This window comes from Bombina bombina, chromosome 7 (genome assembly GCF_027579735.1).
Source record: "Bombina bombina isolate aBomBom1 chromosome 7, aBomBom1.pri, whole genome shotgun sequence".
NCBI lineage: Eukaryota > Metazoa > Chordata > Amphibia > Anura > Bombinatoridae > Bombina > Bombina bombina.
The window spans coordinates 169366427-169393619 of record NC_069505.1 but is presented as its reverse complement, the minus strand read 5'-3'; the positions used below and the strand labels follow the sequence as shown (position 1 = coordinate 169393619).

Sequence of the window (27193 nt, the reverse complement as noted above, 5' to 3'; positions counted from 1 at the left end):
AATAGAGAGAGTTCTTTTCTCTGAAGGGATTTTTATCTCTAAGGATGCAGAACAGCTACCACCAACCTAAAAAAAGATTGGCGAACGAGGGGGAAACTTAGCCCCCATAGCTGTTCCGCACCTCTGGAGATACAATATCCCCTCAAACTCAAAAAAGTTGTGATTAAGTAGAAATTTTGTCACTCTTTAAATTTAATATAATATTATATATATAAAATATTTTTCCCGTATAATCAGTATGATATTTAAAAAAAAATACTCTATTGCCCGCAGGCCTTCATGTGGCATGGAGTATAGAGAAACCACATCAATAGTTAGCCAACTGGAGACAGTCTCAAAACCAGAGGTTGAAGGATTGAATCTAACCATAGTGAGAGGGGCTCTTAAAAAGTCAATCCCATTCACTATTGGTTGACCTTTGACCTCCACCAAAGACTTGTGGACTTTGGGAAAATGGTGAAAAATGGGGACACGTGGATTATCCAAATACTGTTTAGACATTGATTGAGTTCGCAGATAAATAGATGCATTAATACACTGGAAAAAGAGTACGACATCTATATCGTTGACGTGTATACAAGTAATTGTTCTCTTTTTAATATGCATCTGAATTTGTTTTCATGGTGCAGTAATATTTACCGGCATTTGGTAGAGAAATGGTTAAGTCGTATAAAGAGGTGTGGTTGCATCAAGCAACAACCAATCACAAGTTTTATTGTAAGCTGGGTAAGCTTTTTTTCTTCAATACGTATACACTTATCAGTTAACCCAGCAGATACTGGTCACGTGCTACCAGAAAACCAATCACCTTCCATGGATGACGTCACCCAGGATTGGGAAATTAGACCAAAGACAGGGACGGCATTGATACGGCTCTACCGCAAAACAAATCTCTCAATCTCTATCTATATATCTACGTTGATTGGAGTAGCCGTGTTAGTCCAGAGATTTAGATATCAAAATAACAAGAGTATTGCATTGAGCAATGATACTTTTTTTTATTGGACTACAAGTATTGCTTTAGACTTGATAAAGGAAGGAACTCTTCCGAAAGCTTGTCAACTTATAAATGTATAGTTAGTCCAATAAAAAAGTATCATTGCTCAATGCAATACTCTTGTTATATACACACACACACACACATATATACACATACACACATACATACATACTCCTTTGTTATACAGCAGAGATTGGCTGCATGTGAAGTTTCCCTTGCAGTATATAATTCGACTTCACTGTGTCTAATGAGGTACGTCTATAAACTCGGATACAATCATTGCTATTGGCATATGAATACTGTTTGACAGTTGAAGTTTTGTGTGAATGGACTCTCCTATAAAGACTATTGTATTAAAGGGACAGTAAAGTAAAAAAAAAACCCTTTCATGATTTAAATAGGGCATGCAATTTTTAACAACTTTCCAATTTACTTTTATTATTACCAATTTTGCTTTTTTCTCCTGGTATTCTTAGTTGAAAGCTAAATCTAGGATGTTCATGTGCTAATTTCTTAGACCTTGAAGACTACCTCTAATTTGAAACCATTTTGACAGTGTTTCACCACTAGATGGCGTTAGTTCATGTGTTTCATATAGATAACATTGAGCTCAGGCACAGGAAGCTCCTAGGAGCCAGCACTGATTGGTTAAAAATGCAAGTCTGTCAAAAGAACTGAAATAAGGGGGCAGTTTGCAGAGGCATAGATACAAGGTAATCACAGAGGTAAAAAGTATATTATTATAACTGTGTTGGTTATGCAAAATTGGGGAATGGGTAATAAAGGGATTATCTACCTTTTTAAACAACAAAAATTCTGGTGTTTACTGTCCCTTTAAGATACATGTAAAGATTGAGGAACTCTCAATATTCCTTTTAAAGTCCATACAAAGACTTATTTGTGCCAGATTTTGCAACAACTCCACCAGACATGGCTCATATCAACCCTCTCCCTAAAACCTCTCCATCACCCCAGAAGCCCAAGGGAAGAGATACTCTGAGGGTTCAAGTATCAACTGGGTAGTACTTTGATATTAGTTTCCATGGCAGAAATAGCGTGGGCTGATTTGGCAGGATGTCCAAAAATCCAACCTCCAGTGTTTTGAGGTAATTTATTCCCAGGGCTCTATATTACACTTTAACATAATAATGGGGTTTGGGGACATAGAAAGCAGAATTTTAGAATGCAATGCAGAAATGAGGCCCTGTGCAACAAAGCTTATTGAAGCTATTGAGAGAGCATATAAAAAAATCACTCACTGTGTGAGTCATAAGAAAGTGACCTGGTGATATCTGAGCTATGGTTTAAAATATCTCTTGCCTAAATTTTCAACATCCTTTTTAGGTTTGAGTTTGTCCACCTCTATAAGGATTCAAAAAGGTGCGTAATCCATCATCTATCCACCGTTCCTGTTATTTTTAAAATTAGAAACGGCAGGTAACCAGATGGCCCTGCCTAGCTGGGGGTGACCTGATATTTGATGCTCAATCTGCATCCATCTTTTGGCATTAGTAGTATCATAATGACACCAATCAAATTTTCTTTGCTAGTAAGCTGCTCGTTATAAGCCCCCAGATTATGTGATAAATACAGGGTTCCCTTATATATTCTTCAGGGCCTTTGAAACCATATGTAATCATTGATGTATTTTGCATTTTATGTACAGTATCTCACTAAAGTGAGTACAAACTTTTTTGTTAATATTTTATTATATATTTTCATGTGACAACACTGAAGAAATGACACTTTGCTACAATGTAAAGTAGTGAGTGTACAGCCTGTATAACAGTGTCAATTTGCTGTTCCCTCAAAATAACTCACACAGCCATTAATGTCTAAACCGTTGGCAACAAAAGCGAGTACATCCCTAAGTGGAAATGTCCAAATTAGGCACAAAATGGCAATATTTTGTGTGGCCACCATTATTTTCCAGCACTGCCTTAACCTTCTTGGGCATGGAGTTTACCAGAGCTTCACAGGTTGCCACTGGAGTAATCTTCCACTCCTCCATGACGACATCACAGAGCTGGTGGATGTTAGAGACCTTGCGCTCCCCCACCTTCCATTTGAGGATGCCCCACAGATGCTCAATAGGGTTTAGGTCTGGAGACATACTTGGCCAGTCCATCACCTTTACCCTCAGCTTCTTTAACAAGGCAGTGGTCGTCTTTGAGGTGTGTTTTGGGTCGTTATGTTGGAATACTGCCCTGCGGCTTAGTCTCTGAAGGGAGGGGATCATGCTCTGCTTCAGTATGTCACAGCACATGTTGGCATTCATGGTTCCCTCAATGAACTGTAGCTCCCCGGTGTCGGCAGCACTCATGCAAGCCCAGAACATGACACTCCCATCACCATGCTTGACTGTAGGCAAGAAACACTTGTCTTTGTACTCCTCACATGGTTGCCGCCACACACGCTTGACACCATCTGAACAAAATAAGTTTACCTTAGTCTCATTGGACCACAGGACATGGGTCCAGTAATCCATGTCCTTAGTCTGCTTGTCGTCAGCAAACTGTTTGAGGGTTTTCTTGTGCATCAACTTTAGAAGAGGCTTCCTTCTGGGACGACAGCCATGCAGACCAATTTGATGCAGTGTGCAGTGATGGTCTGAGCACTAACAGACTGACCCCCCACCCCTTCAACCTCTGCAGCAATGCTGACAGCACTCTTACGTCTATTTCCCACAGACAACCTATGGATATGATGCTAAGCACGAGCACTCAACTTCTTTGGTCGACCATGGCGAGGCCTGTTCTGAGTGGAACCTGTCCTGTGAAACCGCTGTATGGTTTTGCTCCCCGTGCTTCAGCTCAGTTTCAGGGTCTTGGCAATCTTCTTATAGCCTAGGCCATCTTTATGTAGAGCAACAATTCTTTTTTCAGATTCTCAGAGAGTTATTTGCCATGAGGTGCCATGTTGAACTTCCAGTGAGCAGTATGAGAGTGTGAGAGCGATAACACCAAATTTAACACAAAAATGTGAGGGTGTACTAACTTTTGTGAGATACTGTATATATGAAATTGTGCTCATTATTAAGAGGGTTTGAAGAACATACAGAAGACTCATCTGCACCGCATTTATCTGTCCCAGCTGTGTGATATTCTTAGGGAGCCATCATTAAGTTCTAGTAATTTTGCTGTAACTGGTGCTACATGAACTCCCAGATAACTTTAAAAGCATGTGGTTGAATCTTTCAGGAGCTGTTTTGTAACAAGTACAGCTCTTCTGGTAACAGCAGTTCTGATTTATTTCAATTGACAAGAAAGTTTGAAACCCCCACCGTGTGCGATTAGTTCCTCCTGTGCCATAGAGAGCTAAGATGGGACATCGGAGTAGGTTATCGAAAATTGTTAATTTGTAGGTATGTTGAATAATTCAAATTCCCCCAACAGCCGATGGATGACAAAATTCCAGAGATAGTATAAATAAAAAAAAAAGAGGTGAAAGGGGGCAACCCTGTTGCATTCCATTACATATTTTGAATTTTCCAATAGTACACCATTAACCATGATTTTTACAGTAGGACCAAAGTATAGAACATGTTGATTGCATGGCTCACAGAACCCGTAATGTGATAATGTTGCATTGAGGAATGTCTTGTCCTGTCTGTCAAATGCATTTTCAGTGTGCTGATAAATAGATTGACAGGGATTTGGTCCGTTTGATGTAGTCTAGTAAACCAACCTTAATGTTATCCATGGCCTCTGCGGTACAAAGTTCACCTGACTTGCATTGAGAATTGGAGGATTTTGTTCGACCTACTGGCTAATACTTTAGCATATACTTTTAAATCTGTATTTAGCAAGAAGACTGGTCTAAAGTTGGCTGGACAATTGGGTTACTTGCTTGGTTTAAGCAATACTGTTATGTGGGCTTGTAGAATAATTTCTTGCAAACAAACACCTGTATCAGTTTTGATTAAAGATGGAGGAAAGGTAAGGTAAAAGTGGTTATTCGAAACCTTGCCTGCCTTTAAACACTACCATCAATTGGAAAGAGAAAACCCCATGGAAATCTGCCTCTGCAGGGTACTCAAGGATAGACTGACAAAGAATTGTAAGGTAACTGTCATATCTGACTGGTTGTTTGCATTTAGCCTCTCTCATGAGTTCCTTTGCTTGAAAGATTGTGATTTTTATAATCACTTCCCTGGAATGAGCCCCCTTTGCCAATTTGGGTCCAAGAGTCGTCTATCTGGACCTTGCTTTCTTATGAATTCTCCCTCAAGGACACGAACAGAGCCTGCAAGTAAGGTTTGAGATGATCACTTGTGACTGTTTCAGAAGTTCCTTATATCCTTATATGGTCTTGCCTATTTATAATTTGAATGCCTTCCAAATTTGACCTATAATTGTTTCATGGTCTCGTCTTGCTGCACAGGTCAGCCAATTGAGCCTCTGCCCCCTTCTCCACTCTTTGTCCTACATCTGTGAGAATATATATATCTTGAGGTCTGAGACCTCCTTTATAATTAATTGGCACCCCTGTGTGATAAATGCTGAAAGGTCTTGTTTTGAAGGTAGGGAGATGACTAATCTGATAAGAGCTTGGTATCAGAGTTTGAAGAAGAGGAAAGTCTCTTTTAAGAAGTTGAGTTTGATAGGGTTGAAATGCCTGTTATAGGGGACAATTTGAAAAACAGGTTTACTGAAGGAGTTGAAGAACTACCTAGGTTTGGTGGCATTTATTTTGCTTGGAAATCTTTTTTTTGGCTACATTCCTGGAGGCTATTGCCATCTAGTAGCTCCTGCATTAACTGGTTTAGAAATCTCAGACATGTTAAAATGATAAAAGGAGCTTTAAAAGTTTTGCAAGTCCAAGAGACAATTTTCTGTATATATTTTAGTAAAGAAAATGCTGCAACTACTGTCTCTCAAAACAGATATTAGTGAACATTTCTGCAGGTATCTCTTGCATCTAGACATGAGCTCCCTTGTATGGAAAGTGATCTCCCAGTGTACATAAGTCATTAAGCATATGGTAAATAAAATGGGTAAACGCAGAGGATCTAATAAGTAGATACAGAATTTACAGTATGGTTATATAACAGTTGCAAATGTAGGACATATGATCATATTATGCAGCAGCCTTCCTGACAGTTATTATGGAATAATAAACACTTCTCTTTAAAATTAAGAAAGTCGCCATGAAAGCCACATCATCTTTTATTCTATTTCCTCACAGTATAAAGAGATAATGAGCCCAGCTGTATAGAATCTGATATAGAAAGAGTTGAGTAAGCAAGTTCAGACCTGACTGCCGTTTCCTTATACTTGTATCTGTAGATGGATAGTATAATGCCCTGTACTATCTACTTTAGATTGTTGCATATGTGACCAGAGAAGGACCTTCTATATCCCTTGGGTTGGGTCCCCTCACAAAAGTTAGTAAAAGACCCACAGTCTAATCTGGATGCAAGTTATTTATGTTTACATGTCACCTTAGTCAGGTTTAGTTAGGGAGCTGGCAGGGTTGTGATAGGCAATGTGAGTGGGCATACAGTATTGCTATAATTAAGGGATGAAAGCAGTCTGGATGTGCCGAGACCCGGTCTTCATAACTTGGGTGGAGTCAAGATCCGCGTACAGCATTCTTCCTTATGGACTCCCAATATCAGCAGAACTGAGCCTATTCATCCCCATCTGGTCCGGTACAGTTTGTGTGGTCGTCAATGCATCTCTGGATCCTGATGTAAAGCTTTTTGTGGGCAGGGTGTCAGAGCTCACATACAGAGCATCCATATTTCCCTATGGTTGGCTCCACCACTGCCAAATCTATTTATATGAACAAGGAACTTTCACATGAATGTGGACAAAACACATAAATACTATAATTACCAAAACACCTTAACAGTAATGTGTCTGTTTTATATTTAAGATAGGTTTGTCAGTGTTTCTCACTTTCACATAGGCAGGGTACAGAAATGTAAACAAGAGGAAACTCTAGACTTATTTTATGTCCCCCCCCCCCCCCCCCCGCTAAAAGCTTCACTCTAAAGTGAGAACATAAAAATATGGTTGACAGGGTCATATGTAATTTACTAGTACGCTGAAATCACTACAGGCTTTATGTACCACAGAGACCCTCATTATGCTGTAGAGCAGCATGGTACAGAACCTCTGGTGTCACAGAAAGATAAAATAAACTGCTTACCTCATACAGTAATGGACAAGTCAGCACTGATTGTATTACATTTGCTGAATGAGAGGAAGCAGTATGAAAGCTGATATAGCTCAGTGGTCTAAATAGCGCCATGTGAGAGAATTCTTGAAACGTATCAATTACTGAACAATTTTAAACTCTTTTTAAAAGACCAATACATAAAGAATTGATGAGAGAGCAACTACACTGTAGGACCTACTATACCTCTGCTGGAAATTCTCCAAATGCTATTTTAAAAACTTCAGAGTTTGGTCGGGAATGGATTTAAATGGGACACTAAACACTTTGAGATGGTAATATAAAATGATAAATTGTATATATATATACACTTATTTTCCACACGGCCATTGGCTGCACACTCCTATATATAACTGTCCCTAACTGGCTACAGCAGAGAAGATAACCTAAGTTACAACATGGCAGCTCCAAAAAAATTTCACTTAAAGGGACATTCAATACCAGAATTGTTGTTTTAAAAGATAGATAATCTCTTAATTACCCATTCCCCAGTTTTGCATAACCAACACACTTATAATAAACGTTTTACCTCTGTAATTACCTTGTATCTAAGCCTCTGCAGACTGCCCCCTTATTTCAGTTCTTTTGACAGACTTGCCTTTTAGCCAATCAGTGCTTACTCCTTAGTAAATTCATGTGCATTAGCTCAATGTTATCTATATGAAACACATGAACTAACGCCCTCTAGTGGTAAAAAAACTGTCAAAATGCATTTAGATTAGAGACGGCCTTCAAGGTCTAAGAAATTAGCATATGAACCGCCTAGGTTTAGCTTTCAACTAAGAACACCAAGAGAACAAAGCAAAAGTGGTGATAAAAGTAAATTGGGAAGTTTAGAATTACATGCCCTATTTGAATCATGAAAGTTTTTTGGACCTGACTGTCCCTTTAATATTTAAACAGCTAATAAAACTTTAAAAAAAATACATCTACATGTAGACTAATCTTTTCTTTAAATGCATCATTCTATCTAGCATTTATTAAGTATTTAATGTCCCTTTAAGTTAGAGACATCAGTTAAAGACAATTTAAGCTCAGTATTAATGTATACATTTCCTGTCTTTTTTTTTTTCTTTTAATTTATTTAACAATGTATTATAAAAAGCCCCAATGTATGCAACACAAGGCAGAGTTGCAACCAAGAAGTTGAGAATATTTAATTTATAAACCGTCTCGATACAGCATAGATAAAACAACATTTTCTAAGTTTAATATATTTTAATATGTTTGTACATACTACAAAAGTGACTACCAAGTGACTGGATAGTGCAGAAGACAAAATGGCCTGCTGAACATCACCGGTTCTATATTAATGGAAGCCAGTTAGTATTTAGACTATTTATTTTACCAGTCTTGGGTTAAAGCATAGAAGGAAGCGTCTTGAATTTTACAGAGTTAAAACTAATTTTTGCCTATAGTTTAATAACAAATATGCAGTGATGATAGTTTACTAGAAATTTGCATACAAATACTGTTAATCACCTTCGTTGATGGGCCAGTGTAAGTCAATGTGAAATGTAAAATTCCTGAAGTATATATCAAGTAACTAAATGGCGCAGGATGTGCCTTGTTGCTGTATTAAAATACATGTAGAAATGTCACTCAGGGCAGTTTATTTGTACTTTTATAAGCGCTTACCCCAGAAATGACCAAATTAGATTTGTAGCTTATGTAGCAAAGGTTTTAAGACTATACAGTTCATTTTTTCCAAGATATGACAGGAATATAACATACAAGGCAAACAAAAAATAGCATTATTTGTCATAAAATGTATTTTAATCAAAATCAGTGGCCTTACATTAAAGCGATTGTCAATCCTAGCATTTGTGAAACGCTAGGATTGACCATAGGAACAAATAAAGGGGACTTTCAGTCATGAAATATAACATACTTCATGCTGAAAGTTCCTTTATTTGTTTCAAGCATTGGCACCACTGAGATGCTCAGGCAGCCCACGGCAGATCGCTGTTTTGCTAAGTGGTGACATTTCCACCTCTTAGCAAATAGCTGTGCGTTCCAGCAGGCGCCAAGCCAGATTTCCTGCACAGCTATTTGATAAGGAGGTGAAAATGTCACCTCTCAGCAAAACAGCGTTCTGCCATGGGCTGCCTGAGCAGCTCAGTGCGGTGATCGCTTAAAACAAATAAAGGAGCTCTCAGCATGAAGTATTTAATACTTCATGACAAAGGCCCCTTTATTTGTTAGAATGGTCAATCCTAGCGTTTTCCTGGCTTTTGAAATGTTGCCATTGTATCCTAATTTAGTCTACAACACCTTTGTCTGACCCCTAAAATAATTTAGATGTCTTCTATGTATTACCTCCAAATAAAGAGAAGTTAGCCAATCCTATACTAAAGAAAATATGAAATCAATAATCTATATTAAAAGAAATATCAAAAAATAGTTTTGAGCCCACAGTGAGAACGCAGAATGAGATTTTAACTGGCAAGATGTGCCTATATATATTAACTCACCAATATTACAATGTGCTTCATGTGCTCAAATTCTTCAGGATGAAGAAAAGATGTGAACTCTTCTCGGTCCGCTTGCAGATCTCCATTTAGATCAGCATTTTGAAACCTCCTTTCATCCCGAGGCATCATTTTCTTAAAAGTAAATTGCTCTGATGCATCTTGAAATTCTTCAGGATTTGCTAACAAAACAAATATTAGGTTTATTAAAAAGATGCAATTTTGAATGTACAGTGATTTAATAGATCTTTAAATTTTACTTGAGTGAATCCTTTTTTTTGTTAAAAGGGGCAGTATACTTTAAAATTGTTTTTCCCTTAATGTGTTTCCAATTACTTTTTTTTACCAGCTGCAGAATATAAAATGTATGAGATTTGCTTTCTATAATGCTTATTTGTGTATATGAATTAGCTGGTTTTGTGTTTTGAAGCCACAACCTAATAAAATGGGTTGAGCTTGTAGGTATAAATCAGATATTATTACTTTATAACATTGTGTACATACACATGCCTTTTTATCTTATATCTGTCCATAAACCAATCACCAATACTTGGAGAGAACAATGGAAAATTAACATTTTATTACCTTATCTCTTCTATAACCCACTGGGAGTGTAATTTCTTCTACTGGCTGTGTTAACACAGCTTGGCCTCGAGGCCAAACACTTTCAGGATGGGTGGTGATACCACAGGCTAAATAAACTATTTAAAATGCCAATATAAGGGTAATAGAAATACTTGTAAACAATTTAATACACTCCAGCAGGTAAAGTGGATAATTGGGAACAAATTAAAAGGAGACATTTTTTGAGTAAACTGTCCCTTTAATATTAATGTAATTTGTTATTTTAAAACCTGCAAAAGAAAGACAACTACAGCACTGCAAAGTAGTCACATGAACTCTAGAGTGCAGAGAAATTCTAGTTAACAGGAGGAGTTTTGAATAAGAAGTTTTTTTACTATATTTTTAATATGGAGTGTAATCAATATCACTTTCCTAAAAAGGAATATAAAAAAACATAAATTTATGCTTACCTGATAAATTTATTTCTCTTGTGGTGTATCCAGTCCACGGATCATCCATTACTTGTAGGATATTCTCCTTCCCAACAGGAAGTTGCAAGAGGATCACCCACAGCAGAGCTGCTATATAGCTCCTCCCCTAACTGCCATATCCAGTCATTCGACCGAAACTAGCCGAGAAAGGAGAAACCATAGGGTGCAGTGGTGACTGTAGTTTAAAATTTAGACCTGCCTTAAAAAGGACAGGGCGGGCCGTGGACTGGATACACCACATGAGAAATAAATTTATCAGGTAAGCATAAATTATGTTTTCTCTTGTTAGGTGTATCCAGTCCACGGATCATCCATTACTTGTGGGATACCAATACCAAAGCTAAAGTACACGGATGAAGTGAGGGACAAGGCAGGTACTTAAACAGACCACTGCCTGTAGAACCTGTCTCCCAAAAATAGCCTCCGAAGAAGCAAAAGTATCAAATTAGTAAAATTTTGAAAAGGTATGAAGCGAAGACCAAGTCGCCGCTTTGCAAATCTGTTCAACAGAAGCCTCATTTTTAAAGGCCCAGGTGGAAGCCACAGCTCTAGTAGAATGAGCTGTAATCCTTTCAGGGGGCTGCTGTCCAGCAGTCTAATAGGCTAAGCGTATTACGCTCCGAAGCCAAAAAGAAAGAGAGGTTGCCGAAGCCTTTTGACCTCTCCTCTGTCCAGAGTAAACAACAAACAGGGAAGATGTTTGACGAAAATCTTTAGTCGCTTGTAAGTAAAACTTTAAAGCACGGACTACGTCCAAATTATGTAAAATACGTTCCTTCTTTGAAGAAGGATTAGGACACAATGATGGAACAACAATCTCTTGATTGATATTCTTGTTGGAAACTACCTTAGGTAAAAACCCAGGTTTTGTACGCAGAACTACTTTATCTGTATGGAAAATCAGATAAGGAGAATCACATTGTAAAGCTGATAACTCAGAGACTCTACGAGCCGAGGAAATAGCCATCAAAAACAGAACTTTCCAAGATAAAAGTTTGATATCAATGGAATGAAGGGGTTCAAACGGAACTCCTTGAAGAACCTTAAGAACCAAGTTTAAGCTCCATGGAGGAGCAACAGGTTTAAACACAGGCTTAATTCTAACCAAAGCCTGACAAAATGCCTGGACGTCTGGAACCTCTGCCAGACGCTTGTGCAAAAGGATAGACAGAGCAGAAATCTGTCCCTTTAAAGAACTAGCTGATAATCCTTTATCCAAACCCTCTTGGAGAAAGGACAATATCCTAGGAATCCTAACCTTACTCCATGAGTAATTCTTGGATTCACACCAATGAAGATATTTGCGCCATATCTTATGGTAGATTTTCCTGGTTACAGGCTTTCGTGTCTGTATTAAGGTATCAATGACTGACTTGGAGAAGCCACGCCTTGATAAAATCAAGCGTTCAATCTCCAGGCAGTCAGTCTCAGAGGAATTAGATTTGGATGATTGAAAGGACCTTTTAGTAGAAGGTCTTGTCTCAGAGGCAGAGGCCAAGGTGGAAAGGATGACATGTCCACCAGGTCTGCATACCAGGTCCTGCGTGGCCACGCAGGCGCGATCAAGATCACCGATGCTCTCTCCTGTTTGATTTTGGCAATCAGTCGAGGGAGCAGAGGAAACGGTGGAAACACATAAGCCAGGTTGAAGAACCACGGTGCTGCTAGAGCATCTATCAGCGTCGCTTCTGGGTCCCTGGACCTGGATCCGTAACAAGGAAGCTTCGCGTTCTGGCGAGACGCCATGAGATCCAATTCTGGTGTGCCCCAACGATGAACCAATTGAGCAAACACCTCCGGATGGAGTTCCCACTCCCCCGGATGAAAAGTCTGACGACTTAGAAAATCCGCCTCCCAGTACTCTACACCTGGGCTATGGATCGCTGATAGATGGCAAGAGTGAGTCTCTGCCCAGTGAATTATCTTGGAGACTTCTAACATCGCTAGGGAGCTCCTGGTCCCCCCTTGATGGTTGATGTAAGCCACAGTCGTGATGTTGTCCGACTGAAATCTGATGAACCTCAGGGTTGCTAACTGAGGCCAAGCTAGAAGAACATTGAATATTGCTCTTAACTCCAGAATATTTATTGGGAGGAGTTTCTCCTCCTGAGTCCACGATCCCTGAGCCTTCAGGGAATTCCAGACTGCACCCCAACCTAGAAGGCTGGCATCTGTTGTTACAATTGTCCAATCTGGCTTGCGAAAGATCATACCTTTGGACAGATGGACCCGAGATAGCAACCAGAGAAGAGAATCTCTGGTCTCTTGATCCAGATTTAGCAGAGGGGACAAATCTGTGTAATCCCCATTCCACTGACTGAGCAAGCATAATTGCAGCGGTCTGAGATGTAGGCGCGCAAATGGCACTATGTCCATCGCCGCTACCATTAAGCCGATCACTTCCATGCACTGAGCCACCGAAGGGCGCGGAATGTAGTGAAGAACACGGCAGGAATTTAGAAGCTTTGATAACCTGGACTTCGTCAGGTAAATTTTCATTTCTACAGAATCTATCAGAGTTCCTAGGAAGGAAACCCTTGTGAGGGGTGATAGAGAACTCTTTCCCTCGTTCACTTTCCACCTATGCGACCTCAGAAATGCCAACACTATGTACGTATGAGATTTGGCAATTTGGAAGTTTGACGCCTGTATCAGGATGTCGTCTAGATAAGGGGCCACTGCTATGCCCCGTGGTCTTAGGACCGCCAGAAGAGACCCCAGAACCTTTGTAAAAATTCTTGGGGCTGTAGCTAGCCTGAAGGGAAGAGCCACAAACTGGTAATGCCTGTCTAGAAAGGCAAACCTTAGGAACCGATGATCTTTGTGAATCGGTATGTGAAGGTAAGCATCCTTCAAATCCACTGTGGTCATGTACTGACCCTCCTGGATCATAGGTAGGATTGTCCGAATAGTTTCCATTTTGAACGATGGAACTCTGAGGAATTTGTTTAAGATCTTTAGATCCAAAATTGGTCTGAAGGTTCCCTCTTTTTTGGGAACCACAAACAGATTTGAATAAAATCCCTGTCCTTGTTCCATCTGTGGAACTGGATGGATCACTCCCATTATTAGGAGGTCTTGCACACAGCGTAAGAATGCCTCTTTCTTTATCTGGTTTACAGATAATCTCGAAAGGTGAAATCCCCCTTGTGGGGGGGAAGCTTTTAAGTCCAGAAGATATCCCTGAGATATGATCTCCAACGCCCAGGGATCCTGAACATCTCTTGCCCACACCTGGGCGAAGAAAGAAAGTCTGCCCCCTACTAGATCCGTTGCCGGATAGGGGGCCGTTCCTTCATGCGGTCTTAGAGGCAGCAGCAGGCTGCCTCTCCAGGCCTGGTTAGATTTCCAGGCCGGCTTGGATTGTGCAAAAGTTCCCTCTTGTTTTGTAGCAGAGGAAGTTGATGCTGCACCTGCCTTGAAGTTTCGAAAGGCACGAAAATTAGACTGTTTGGCCCTTGATTTGGCCCTGTCCTGAGGAAGGGTATGACCCTTACCTCCAGTAATGTCAGCAATAATTTCCTTCAAACCAGGCCCGAATAGGGTCTGCCCCTTGAAGGGAATGTTAAGTAATTTAGACTTTGAAGTCACATCAGCTGACCAAGATTTAAGCCATAGCGCCCTACGCGCCTGGATGGCGAATCCAGAATTCCTAGCCGTTAGTTTAGTCAAATGAACAATGGCATCAGAAACAAAAGAATTATCTAGCTTAAGTGTTCTAAGTGTTGTCAAGTATTTCAGTCAATGGAGTAGCTGTCTGAAAGGCCTCTTCCAGAGACTCAAACCAGAACGCCGCAGCAGCAGTTACAGGAGCAATGCATGCAAGGGGCTGCAGGATAAAACCTTGTTGAATAAACATTTTCTTATGGTAACCTTCTAATTTTTTATCCATTGGATCTGAAAAAGCACAACTGTCCTCGACAGGGATAGTGGTATGCTTTGCTAAAGTAGAAACTGCTCCCTCCACCTTAGGGACCGTCTGCCATAAATCCCGTGTGGTGACGTCTATTGGAAACATTTTTCTAAAAATAGGAGGGGGGGAAAACGGCACACCGGGTCTGTCCCACTCCTTAGTAATAATTTCTGTAAACCTTTTAGGTATTGGAAAAACGTCAGTACACACCGGCACCGCATAGTATTTATCCAGTCTACACAATTTCTCTGGCACTGCAATTGTGTCACAGTCATTCAGAGCAGCTAAAACCTCCAGCTATGTTGAGAGCTTGCAAGAGAATGACTGGATATGGCAGTTAGGGGAGGAGCTATATAGCAGCTCTGCTGTGGGTGATCCTCTTGCAACTTCCTGTTGGGAAGGAGAATATCCCACAAGTAATGGATGATCCGTGGACTGGATACACCTAACAAGAGAAAAGTAAAACTCCTATGCATTTATACTAGATTGAAATAGACTTGTCTTATGAAACCTAACAATGCTAAATCAGGGCTTGACAAATTCCAGTGAGACATGGCTCCTACTATTTTACTCCTGGTTCACAACTGTTTTGTATAATTACACATATAGAACAAAGTTGTATATATTCCTTCACTGACTAATCCATATTCTGGCTGGCTCTAAAGTTTAATATAAATTTGCCAATCCCTGATGCAAAATCATAGTTTATTGTACTTGGAAATGTGTAACAGACTACATTTTTTTATATGCATTTTGGAATATGGACCATCATTGTATGCATCAGAACAATTAGATCGCTAGCATACGCAAGTAATTTGGATCTGCACCATTGTATCTTGGAGTATGGAGACTAGGCCGCTGCAGAACATGACGCTGGGAGGAGAGTCGCAAGCTGCCCAGCTGATAGGGTGAATGTCAACACAGCCCGTGAGGTGCAAATCCAGCGCGGCTGAGCACAAGCCGCTAAATCGAGTGATATCCAAAGAATGCAGTACTCGTGGGACACTGTAAGTTAAAAAACTCCAAATTTTATTTCATATAGTAAAAAGGTGAGGTATAGATCAGGGAATTAACCCCTTACGCGTTTCGTGCCGCAACTGGGCACTTAGTCATAGGGATAAATGTTAAGACCGGACATGGCCTATTTAAAAGGCACAGTGTCCAATCACACACTCTGACAGAAAAAGTTAAAATACAATAAAATATAAAAACATGTTATCATTGAACATTTAGGTCTAACAATATGTGTACAAGAGGGTGCAATATGTAAGAAAAAACATGCAATATATTTGTGTGCAAATCTCTACTATAATGTGTTACCAAATTCTAAAAATAAAAATCGGAACTTAGAAAAGGCATGACTGACAGATATTAGAAAATGAGCATAAACATAAATCGCTTGCAAAAATATCTGGACTTTAAATAAAAATCTAAATAGAACCTAATAGGTTTATAGATATTGTGCCATACATGTAATCTGACCTAGTACGTTTGCATAATATAATTCTATTGATATATAAACATATTGTTTAATAAACAATAAAATCATACAGTGTGTAACAATATGCTGAACGTAGTCAGTTCTAATGTATGTGTATATCAACTATTAATGCACAATTTTGGCAAGGTATTTATTAATATGTCTGAATGTTAAGGGCAAATGTCACTACACTATCCTATGAATAAACTCATGTCCCATTCCTTGTTGAGGTCATCAGGGGTGAGAGTCTTTAGTTTGTATATCCAAAACATCTCCTGCTTGAGTAATACTTTATTTCTGTCCCCCCCTCTAATGGGTAAATTGATTTTGTCAATTACTTTTACAGTCAAATTAAATTTGTTGGTCATGTGAATAGTAAAGTGATGGCGTGCAACAGCTGAATTTTTATTAAAAGTTATAGGCCTAGATTTAGAGTTGGGCGGTAGCCGTCAAAACCAGCGTTAGAGGCTCCTAACGCTGGTTTTTACCGCCCTCTGGTATTTGGAGCCAGTCATTAAAGGGTCTAACGCTCACTTTCCAGCCGCGACTTTTCCATACCGCAGATCCCCCTACGCCATTTGCGTATCCTATCTTTTCAATGGGATCTTTCTAACACCAGTATTTAGAGTCTTGGCTGAAGTGAGCGTTAGAAATCTAACGACAAAACTCCAGCCGCAGAAAAAAGTCAGTAGTTAAGAGCTTTCTGGGCTAACGCCAGTTCATAAAGCTCTTAACTACTGTGCTCTAAAGTACACTAACACCCATAAGCTACCTATGTACCCCTAAACCAAGGCCCCCCCACATCGCCGCCACTCTATTAAAAAATTTTAACCCCTAATCTGCTGACCGCACACCGCTGCCACCTACATTATCCCTATCAACCCCTAATCTGCTGCCCTTAACACCGCCGACCCCTACATAATATTTATAAACCCCTAATCTGCCCCCCCCCCGCTATCGCTGACCCCTGCATATTATTATTAACCCCTAATCTTCCGCTCCGTACACCGCTGCCACCTACATTATAGCTATGTAACCCTAATCTGCTGCGCCTAACACCGCTGACCCCTATATTATATTTATTAACCCCTAATCTGCCCCCCTCAACGTCGCCTCCACCTGCCTACACTTATTAACCCCTAATCTGCCGAGCGGACCGCACCGCTACTATAATAAAGTTATTAACCCCTAATCCGCCTCACTCCCGCCTCAATAACCCTATAATAAATAGTATTAACCCCTAATCTGCCCTCCCTAACATCACCGACACCTAACTTCAATTATTAACCCCTAATCTGCCGACCGAATCTCGCCGCTACTGTAATAAATGGATTAACCCCTAAAGCTAAGTCTAACCCTAACACCCCCGTAAATTAAATATAATTTAAATCTAACTAAATAAATTAACTCCTATTAAATAAATGATTCCTATTTAAAGCTAAATACTTACCTGTAAAATAAACCCTAATATAGCTACAATATAAATTATAATTATATTATAGCTATTTTAGGATTTATATTTATTTTACAGGTAACTTTGTATTTATTTTAACCAGGTACAATAGCTATTAAATAGTTAAGAACTATTTAATAGCTACCTAGTTAAAATAATTACAAAATTACCTGTAAAATAAATCCTAACCTAAGTTACAATTAAACCTAACACTACACTATCAATAAATAAATTAAATAAAATTCCTACAAATAAATACAATTAAATAAACTAACTAAAGTACAAAAAATAAAAAAGAACTAAGTTACAAAAAATAAAAAAATATTTACAAACATAAGAAAAATATTACAACAATTTTAAACTAATTACACCTACTCTAAGCCCCCTAATAAAATAACAAACACCCCCAAAATAAAAAAATGCCCTACCCTATTCTAAATTACAAAAGTTCAAAGCTCTTTTACCTTACCAGCCCTTAAAAGGGCCCTTTGCGGGGCATGCCCCAAAGAATTCAGCTCTTTTGCCTGTAAAAAAAACAAACATACAATACCCCCCCAACATTACAACCCACCACCCACATACCCCTAATCTAACCCAAACCCCCTTAAATAAACCTAACACTAAGCCCCTGAAGATCTTCCTACCTTGTCTTCACCATGCCAGGTATCAGCGATCGTTCCAGGCTCCAAAATCTTCATCCAAGCCCAAGCGGGGGCTGGCGATCCATAATCCGGCGGCTGAAGAGGTCCAGAAGAGGCTCCGAAGTCTTCATCCTATCCGGGAAGAAGAGGCGATCCGGACCGGCAACCATCTTGATCCAAGCGGCATCTTCTATCTTCATCCGATGACGACCGGCTCCATCTTGAAGACCTCCACCGCGGACCCATCTTCTTCTGACAACTTCCCGACGAATGACGGTTCCTTTAAGGGACGTCATCCAAGATGGCGTCCCTCGAATTCCGATTGGCTGATAGGATTCTATCAGCCAATCGGAATTAAGTTAGGAAAATTCTGATTGGCTGATTAGAATCAAGTTCAATCCGATTGAGCTTGCAATCAGATTGAGCTTTCATTCTATTGGCTGTTCCGATCAGCCAATAGAATGCTAGCTCAATCTGATTGGCTGATCGGATCAGCCAATCGGATTGAACTTGATTCTGATTGTCTATGAATAAGGCCAGGGGGGCCGAAACGCGTAAGACAGCTTAAGGGATGAGCTGTGATTGAAACCTTTCGATTTTAAGCATGTTTTACATTTTGAAATAAAGCTTTGACTTTTTAAATTAAGCGCTTAGTTTGACTCGCTGGTGTTTCCAAGTATTCCGTTTTTGAAGCTGGCCGCGTCCGTAAGCACCGCTGGTATCTAGAGTTGCAGTGGCGTTAAATTATGCTCTACGCTCCCTTTTTGGAGCCTAACGCACTGAAAACCCAGCCCTTCTGTGAACTCTAAATACCAGCGGTATTTAAAATGTGCGGGAGAAAAAAAGCAAGCGTAGCTAACGCACCCCTTTGGCCGCCAAACTCTAAATCTAGCCGTTAGTGTCATATATGTGTTAGTTCTCTACTCGTCTGACCTGTGTATTACATGTGACACAGGTTGCACTCTAAGAGATACACAACATAATGGCTCCTACAATTGGCATAGAAGCCAACATTGAAACTCTCTTGGGTAACTGAACTTGAAAAAGTGGCCCCTCTGCCTATGATGTCACAAGTTGAGCCTGGACCAGTACCACATCTAAAAGTACCTTTCTTGTGTAACCATGTGTCTGTTCCTTTTTTCTTGGTACATACTAAACTGGGTGATAGCTTGCTGGCTAGGGTTGGCGCCTTTCTGGGAACAAACTTGCATTTGTCTGTTATTTCACATAAAACTTCATCCTGTTCTAGGATATGTAAGTTTCTCTTTAAAATGCCACAAACCTGATTAAATTGGTCAGAAAATTCCGTTGAGAATACCACAGTAGAATCAGCGAAATCCCTCTTACTTCTCTTAGATTTCAATAATAAACTTTGCTGTGTATTATTTCTAACCTGTTGGATACTGTTGTCAAGAAGTTTCTCATTGTAACCCCTTTCAGTTAACCTGTCTTTCAATGCTACCGCCTATTTTATGAAAAGGTCATCTGAATTCGTGTTTCTCCTAAGTCTCAAAAATTGAGCCTTAGGTATGGACCTAAGTAGGTGTGGTGGATGACAAGACCTCGCATGCAAGATGGAATTACCTGCAGTTGGTTTTCGAAATGTGTCAGTGACTACGCTGCCTGTGTCTTTTATGCCTGTTAATGTGAGATCAAGAAAATTAATTGTATCACATTTGCTTTCACCAATGAACCTTAAGTTTAAACTGTTGTTATTTAAAAATTCAATGAATTCTTTGTCATTAACCAATTCATCCACTATGAACAGCAAATCATCTATATATCGCATGTATATGACAGTGGATTCCATATACGGATTTTCATCGCTAAAGATAACATTATTCTCCCACCAACCTACTTATAGGTTGGCAAAGGATGGTGCAAATTTTGCACCCATTGCGGTGCCGCAAACTTGAAGATAGAATTCACTGTCAAACATACAAAAATTATGCTGCAAAAGAAATTCAATGATCTCACTAAATAATATCTTAGTTTCTTCTGAAAAACTAGTATCAAAGTCTAGAAAATACCTTATGGCCCTGATACCCAAAGAGTGTGGTATACAGGAATACAAAGATGCCACATCAGCCACTATCCAACGATAACCATTCCTCCACCTCACATTCTTTAAATTTTTAATCAAATGTGAGGAATCTCTCAAATAACTATTGAGTGTAATCACTATGGGTTGCAAGACTGAGTCTATCCACTCGGACAAAGGCTCGAATAATGAGCCAATGCCGGAGAGGATAGGACGTCCTGGAGGAGAGCTAAGGCTCTTGTGGGTCTTTGGCAGATAATGAAAAATGGGTATCGATGGATGGTTTGGGACTAATATATTGATTTCTTTTCTAGTCAGTATGCCCAATGAAACAACTTGCTCTAACATTTTCGGTAGTTTATTTTTAAACTTACATGCTGGATTTCTTGTTAATTTTCTATAAGTACTGGTGTCATTCAACTGTCTTTTTGCCTCAAATATATAATCTTTCTTATTCAATATTACTACATTGCCTCCTTTGTCACTCACTCTTATAGTGATGTCACCATTGGCTTGTAGACTTTTAAGAGCTTCATACTCTTCCTTAGTTAGGTTAGGTTTAGTACGTGCCGTTTTGCAGCTACGTTCTAACTCTAAGATCTCCCTTTCTACCTGTTTTTGAAACATGTTGAGGGCTCTACTCCTAAAATGAACAGGGTAAAAATCAGATGTTTTTCGTTTCGGTGTGACAATGCTATGTTCATCGGGGCCTACACTGGAATGTTCTAAATCCCTAAGTATATTAAGACTTGTTAAATCCTGGAAATCTAAATGAGTAACTTGTGTATCTGGCTGCTGTGAAGTTTCATTACTTTGTGACTCATCTGAAGAAGAATTGTCATGATTATCATCATGCTCTGTACATCTATCATTTTTTAAAAACCTTTTTAACGTAAGTTTTCGCACAAACCTATTTACATCAATGATAGTTTTAAATGCAGAGAATTTGTGGGATGGGGCGAACCCCAATCCCTTGCTTAATACACTTTTTTGTCCTTCAGTTAAAGGATAATCAGAAAGGTTTATTACAGTCAGTGTTTCTTGTGACTGACAAAAAACATCTGATTTTTACCCTGTTCATTTTAGGGGTAGAGCCCTCAACATGTTTCAAAAACAGGTAGAAAGGGAGATCTTAGAGTTAGAACGTAGCTGCAAAACGGCACGTACTAAACCTAACCTAACTAAGGAAGAGTATGAAGCTCTTAAAAGTCTACAAGCCAATGATGACATCACTATAAGAGCGAGTGACAAAGGAGGCAATGTAGTAATATTGAATAAGAAAGATTATATATTTGAGGCAAAAAGACAGTTGAATGACACCAGAACTTATAGAAAATTAACAAGAAATCCAACATGTGAGTTTAAAAATAAACTACCGAAACTGTTAGAGCAAGTTGTTTCATTGGGCATACTGACTAGAAAAGAAATCAATATACTAGTCCCAAACCATCCATCGATACCCATTTTTCATTATCTGCCAAAGACCCACAAGAGCCTTACCTCTCCTCCAGGACGTCCTATCATCTCCGGCATTGGCTCATTATTCGAGCCTTTGTCCGAGTTGATAGACTCAGTCTTGCAACCCATAGTGATTACACTCAATAGTTATTTGAGAGATTCCTCACATTTGATTAAAAATTTAAAGAATGTGAGGTGGAGGAATGGTTATCGCTGGATAGTGGCTGATGTGGCATCTTTGTATTCCTGTATACCACACTCTTTGGGTATCAGGGCCATAAGGTATTTTCTAGACTTGGATACTAGTTTTTCAGAAGAAACTAAGATATTATTTTGTGAGATCATTGAATTTCTTTTGCAGCATAATTTTTGTATGTTTGACAGTGAATTCTATCTTCAAGTTTGCGGCACCGCAATGGGTGCAAAGTTTGCACCATCCTTTGCCAACCTATAAGTAGGTTGGTGGGAGAATAATGTTATCTTTAGCAATGAAAATCCGTATATGGAATCCACTGTCATATACATGCGATATATAGATGATTTGCTGTTCATAGTGGATGAATTGGTTAATGACAAAGAATTCATTGAATTTTTGAATAACAACAGTTTAAACTTAAGGTTCATTGGTGAAAGCAAATGTGATACAATTAATTTTCTTGATCTCACATTAACAGGCATGAATGACACAGGCAGCATAGTCACTGACACATTTCGAAAACCAACTGCAGGTAATTCCATCTTGCATGTGAGGTCTTGTCATCCACCACACCTACTTAGGTCCATACCTAAGGCTCAATTTTTGAGACTTAGGAGAAACACGAATTCAGATTACCTTTTCATAAAAAAGGCGGTAGCATTGAAAGACAGGTTAAGTGAAAGGGGTTACAATGAGAAACTTCTTGACAACCGTATCCAAAAGGTTAAAAATAATACACAGCAAAGTTTAATATTGAAATCTAAGAGAAGAGGGATTTCGCTGATTCTACTGTGGTATTCTCAACGGAATTTTCTGACCAATTTAATCAGGTTTGTGGCATTTTAAAGAGAAACTTACATATCCTAGAACAGGATGAAGTTTTATGTGAAATAACAGACAAACGCAAGTTTGTTCCCAGAAACACGCCAACCCTAGCAAGCAAGCAAGCTATCACCCAGTTTAGTATGAACCAAGAAAAAAGGAACAGACCCATGGTTACACAAGAAAGGTACTTTTAGATGTGGTACTGGTCCATGCTCAACTTGTGACATCATAGGCAGAGGGGCCACTTTCTCAAGTTCAGTTACCCAAGAGAGTTTCAATGTTGGCTTCTATGCCAATTGTAGGAGTCATTATGTTGTGTATCTCTTAGAGTGCAACCTGTGTCACATGCAATACACAGGTCAGACGAGTAGAGAACTAAGATCTCGCATTAGGGAATACATTTATGACACTAAAACTTTTAATAAAAACTCAGCTCTTGCACGCCATCACTTTACTATACACATGACCAACAAATTTAATATGACTGTAAAAGTCAGACAAAATCAATTTACCCTTTAGAGGGGAGGACAGAAATAAATTATTACTCAAGCAGGAGATGTTTTGGATATACAAATTAAAGACTCTCACCCCTGATGGCCTCAACAAGGAATGGGACATGAGTTTATTCATAGGATAGTGTAGTGACATTTGCCCTTAACATTCAGACATATTAATAAATACCTTGCCAAAATTGTGCATTAATAGTTGATATACACATACATTAGAACTGACTATGTTCGGCATATTGTTACACACTGTATGATCTCCTTGTTTATTAAACAATATGTTTATATATCAATAGAATTATATTATGCAAACGTACTAGGTCAGATTACATGTATGGCACAATATCTATAAACCTATTAGGTTCTATTTAGATTTTTATTTAAAGTCCAGATATTTTTGCAAGCGATTTATTTTTATGCTCATTTTCTAATATCTGTCAGTCATGCCTTTTCTAAGTTCCGATTTCTATTTTTAGAATTTGGTAACACATTATAGTAGAGATTTGCACACAAATATATTGCATGTTTTTTTCTTACATATTGCACCCTCTTGTACACATATTGTTAGACCTAAATGTTCAATGATAACATGTTTTTATATTTTATTGTATTTTAACTTTTTCTGTCACAGTGTGTGATTGGACACTGTGCCTTTAAATAAGCCATGTCCGGTCTTAACATTTATCCCTATGACTAAGTGCCCATTGGCGGCACGAAACGCGTAAGGGGTCAATTCCCTGATCTATACCTCACCTTTTTACTATATGAAATAAAATTTGGAGTTTTTTAACACAGTTTCCCACGAGTGCTGCATTCTTTGGATATCACACCATTGTATCTTGGACATCTATACTTAATATTATTCTATATTAATTATTATATTATTCAGGTAATATGTTAACTGAATAATAACAAAAATTGTGTTTTCCTTTGAGTTTGAATCAATGTTTGTCCTATTTAAATTTATTATATATATTTATATACACACATATACATACATACACACAAAATTGCAATATATCATGGGAAGGAAAATCAGCAAATATTTGATAATCATTTTTTGTTGTTTATTTTGATTAACGTCATATACACTACTTACCATGTACAATCTTTTTAAAAGGTTTAAGATTTTGATATAGTTGCCTAGTAATTGTGAGCCTTTTAAAAACATATCAATAAAATGAGGGATATTATGGGTTTGATTTAACAAAAAGGCAAACACCCATATTGGTTGCACCCTTTTTGCCACCTCACACACACTCACTAAAATAAATCTTGCAATTAGCTAGATTCAGTAGTATAGACAATTGACACACCTGTATACCACAGGAATTCAAAGTTTTGATTTAAAATTATTAAAAATAAAATAAAAAAAAATGTACAAATGTTTTTGTATAGTTAATAGAAATGAAAATGCAATACACTTTCAAAGCAATCCCCCACCACCAATTTTTCCCTAGAAGTTTACTTTTACAAAGTTAATAGAAAAAACACAATTAATTTACAACTTAAAAAGGGACTATTGCACAATTAAATACTCCATAAAATGGTTAACTAGATATAGGATAAAATATGCCATAATAAAGTCACCAATTATTTTGCCTTCTTTTGAGGTTATTTACCTTCACGTCCAGAAAAAACTAAAAATCTCTACAAAATGTTGCCAATATCAAGTGCTTATTATTACATTGATTTTTATGCATAGAGTTTGCAATGCAGTACTTAACTGTTGATACACTATACATATATACAAAAGCGGTTGTTACAGGGACTATTGCATGAATAGAAATCGTACCCAAGTAGTATCCATATGTGGCTTGTTTGTATTCCTCCCAGGAAATATGGTTGTCTTTATTGACATCATAATCTTTCCACACTCTCGCCACATTTTCATAGATGTATCTTTTCTGAGCTCGTTTTATCCAGGTTTTCAGCTCCTCAGTGTCAATAAATCCATCATTATTGCTGTCTATTCTGTCAACTATTTTCCTGTAAAATTGGTTAATGATAAATTATTGTATTTAATTGTATATATCCATACAAATTATAAAACTGGACTGTTATGTATTTTATTTAAAATAAACAGCTCTGCTAAAAACAAGTATAAGTCTCCCACCTAGATTCCCAACCGATCCATCTTTCTATATCTCTGGGAAGTTTCTGCCTGGCTGTTTTATATTATACTTTTTGACAACAGTTAACTATATCTCAATTTAGGGATACAATTTGTATAAAACTTGTAAAATGTTAATATATTGCATGCTGACCATGAGGCCCTCATACTGTCCTTTGAGTTGGACTCATTATTTACACCCCCCCCCCGGTCCTTGCCGGATGGAAAAGGACCATGAATTTCCATTGGACACTCCAGATATGGGAACCCAAATGACTTTCTACACCTATTGAGTACCCTCCTCTGATGCCACTCATGTAATTCTTGTCTAAGTGCCTCAGATGCTCTTGTATCTATTACTTTGTAATGTAAATTCAAATACAAATTCAAATACTTTAATAAAGCTTGCAATTTAAAAAAATAAAATAAAACCATAACAAATCTGTACTATATTTTAGCAACAATGAGATATTGTAAATCAGTAGATGAAATCTGTATTCAGAGGGCATTTTTCCTGGAGTCCGTTCAGGGCCGGATTTACATCTCAGGTGCCTGTAAGCACAAAAATCTAAAGCGCCCCCAATCAGCAGCTAGAACCTAGGTTCTTTGATGCTCCTGAGCTTTCCTAGATAAAATTTTCAGCAAAGGAAAACCCAAGAGAAGGAAACAAATTAAATAATGATAGTAAATTGGAAAGTCGTTAAAAATGGTATGCTCTGTCTAAATCATGAATGTCTAATTATGACTTTACTGTCCCTTTAAGTTTCCACTACTTCACAATGCCCTCCAATTGGAATGGACCCACCATCCCACCTGACTGGATTCGTCACTAGGATCAATGCCTGAAGAGAGGCGTGAATTATTACTGTAAGCAAAGTTTGACGTGGCGATGAGTGAGAGCAAGTGGTCACCGTGAATAAGGATGATAGTAATAGACAGAGCGGGTGAATTATAAGCTTTTCTGTTGCTGCCTGTATACGTTATTGGTTCATTGTTTGGATATTTAATTGGTGATGCTTGCGATCCCTTGTATACTATTGTAAGAGGAGGTGACGTATCTTTCATATGACATATACAAGGTGGAGAAATACAATAGTAGAGTGAGAAAAAAAGCAAATTAGATAAAAAGGAGTAAATTGGAAAGTTGTATTCAAAGTAGAAAAACAAATTAATGATCAATATATTCATCTAAAGTATGAACACCAGCACAGTTACAAAAATAATAAAAATGTTTTTATTAAAGATCATAAATACATTATTAAATAAATGGACTACCCAGAAAAAGTGGTGTTCTATATCATATATATTGCAGTATTACCTATGGTAAATCATGGCACTGTTTTATATGGCTCAGACCTCATGGAACATTTTGATAAGCTTTTTGACTAAATACTAATTATGTTGATGATAAACAAAACAATATAGGATAAAGCAGAGTGACCATACTGTTATAATAGTATTTATGACGCAATATCATTTTAACCTCTTAAGGACATATGACGGATTTTTTCCGTCATAAAACCATTGAGCAAACTGAAAGCTGTGTCCTTAAAGGGTTAAACTGTTATTATCGAATTAAGTCAGGAGCCCATAAAGGGATCAAGACTGGAAAAAGTGCACTTAGGCAGCACTCCCGTCCCTGATTGAAATAATTGCTAATGAACTCACATTTGGGACCAAAAAGTTTCTATTCAAAAAGATTAACTTAAAACATAACTTTTATTAAACAATAATTATAAAATTAAAAAATGGTACGTGTGTGTGTGTGCTTTAAAAACACATAGGAACTAGGTTGTAAAGGTTGGCTAATGTTCAGTTGGACAATCTAGTTATACAGACATATAGGGCACCTCAGAAG

General features: G+C 38.3%; 1 protein-coding gene across 2 annotated transcripts in view; it reads right to left on the bottom strand.

Moving 5' to 3' along the window:
- The window catches only part of RCN1 (reticulocalbin 1), an 83232-nt gene that overhangs the window by 39473 nt on the left and 16566 nt on the right, over positions 1-27193 (bottom strand). For both annotated transcript variants that reach the window (XM_053720402.1, XM_053720401.1), the window contains exons 3-4: positions 25018-25211; positions 9658-9836 (exon numbers count right to left, since the gene is read on the bottom strand). In XM_053720402.1, coding sequence (XP_053576377.1) covers positions 9658-9836; positions 25018-25211 — 373 coding nt within the window. The remainder of the gene's footprint in view (positions 1-9657; positions 9837-25017; positions 25212-27193) is intronic.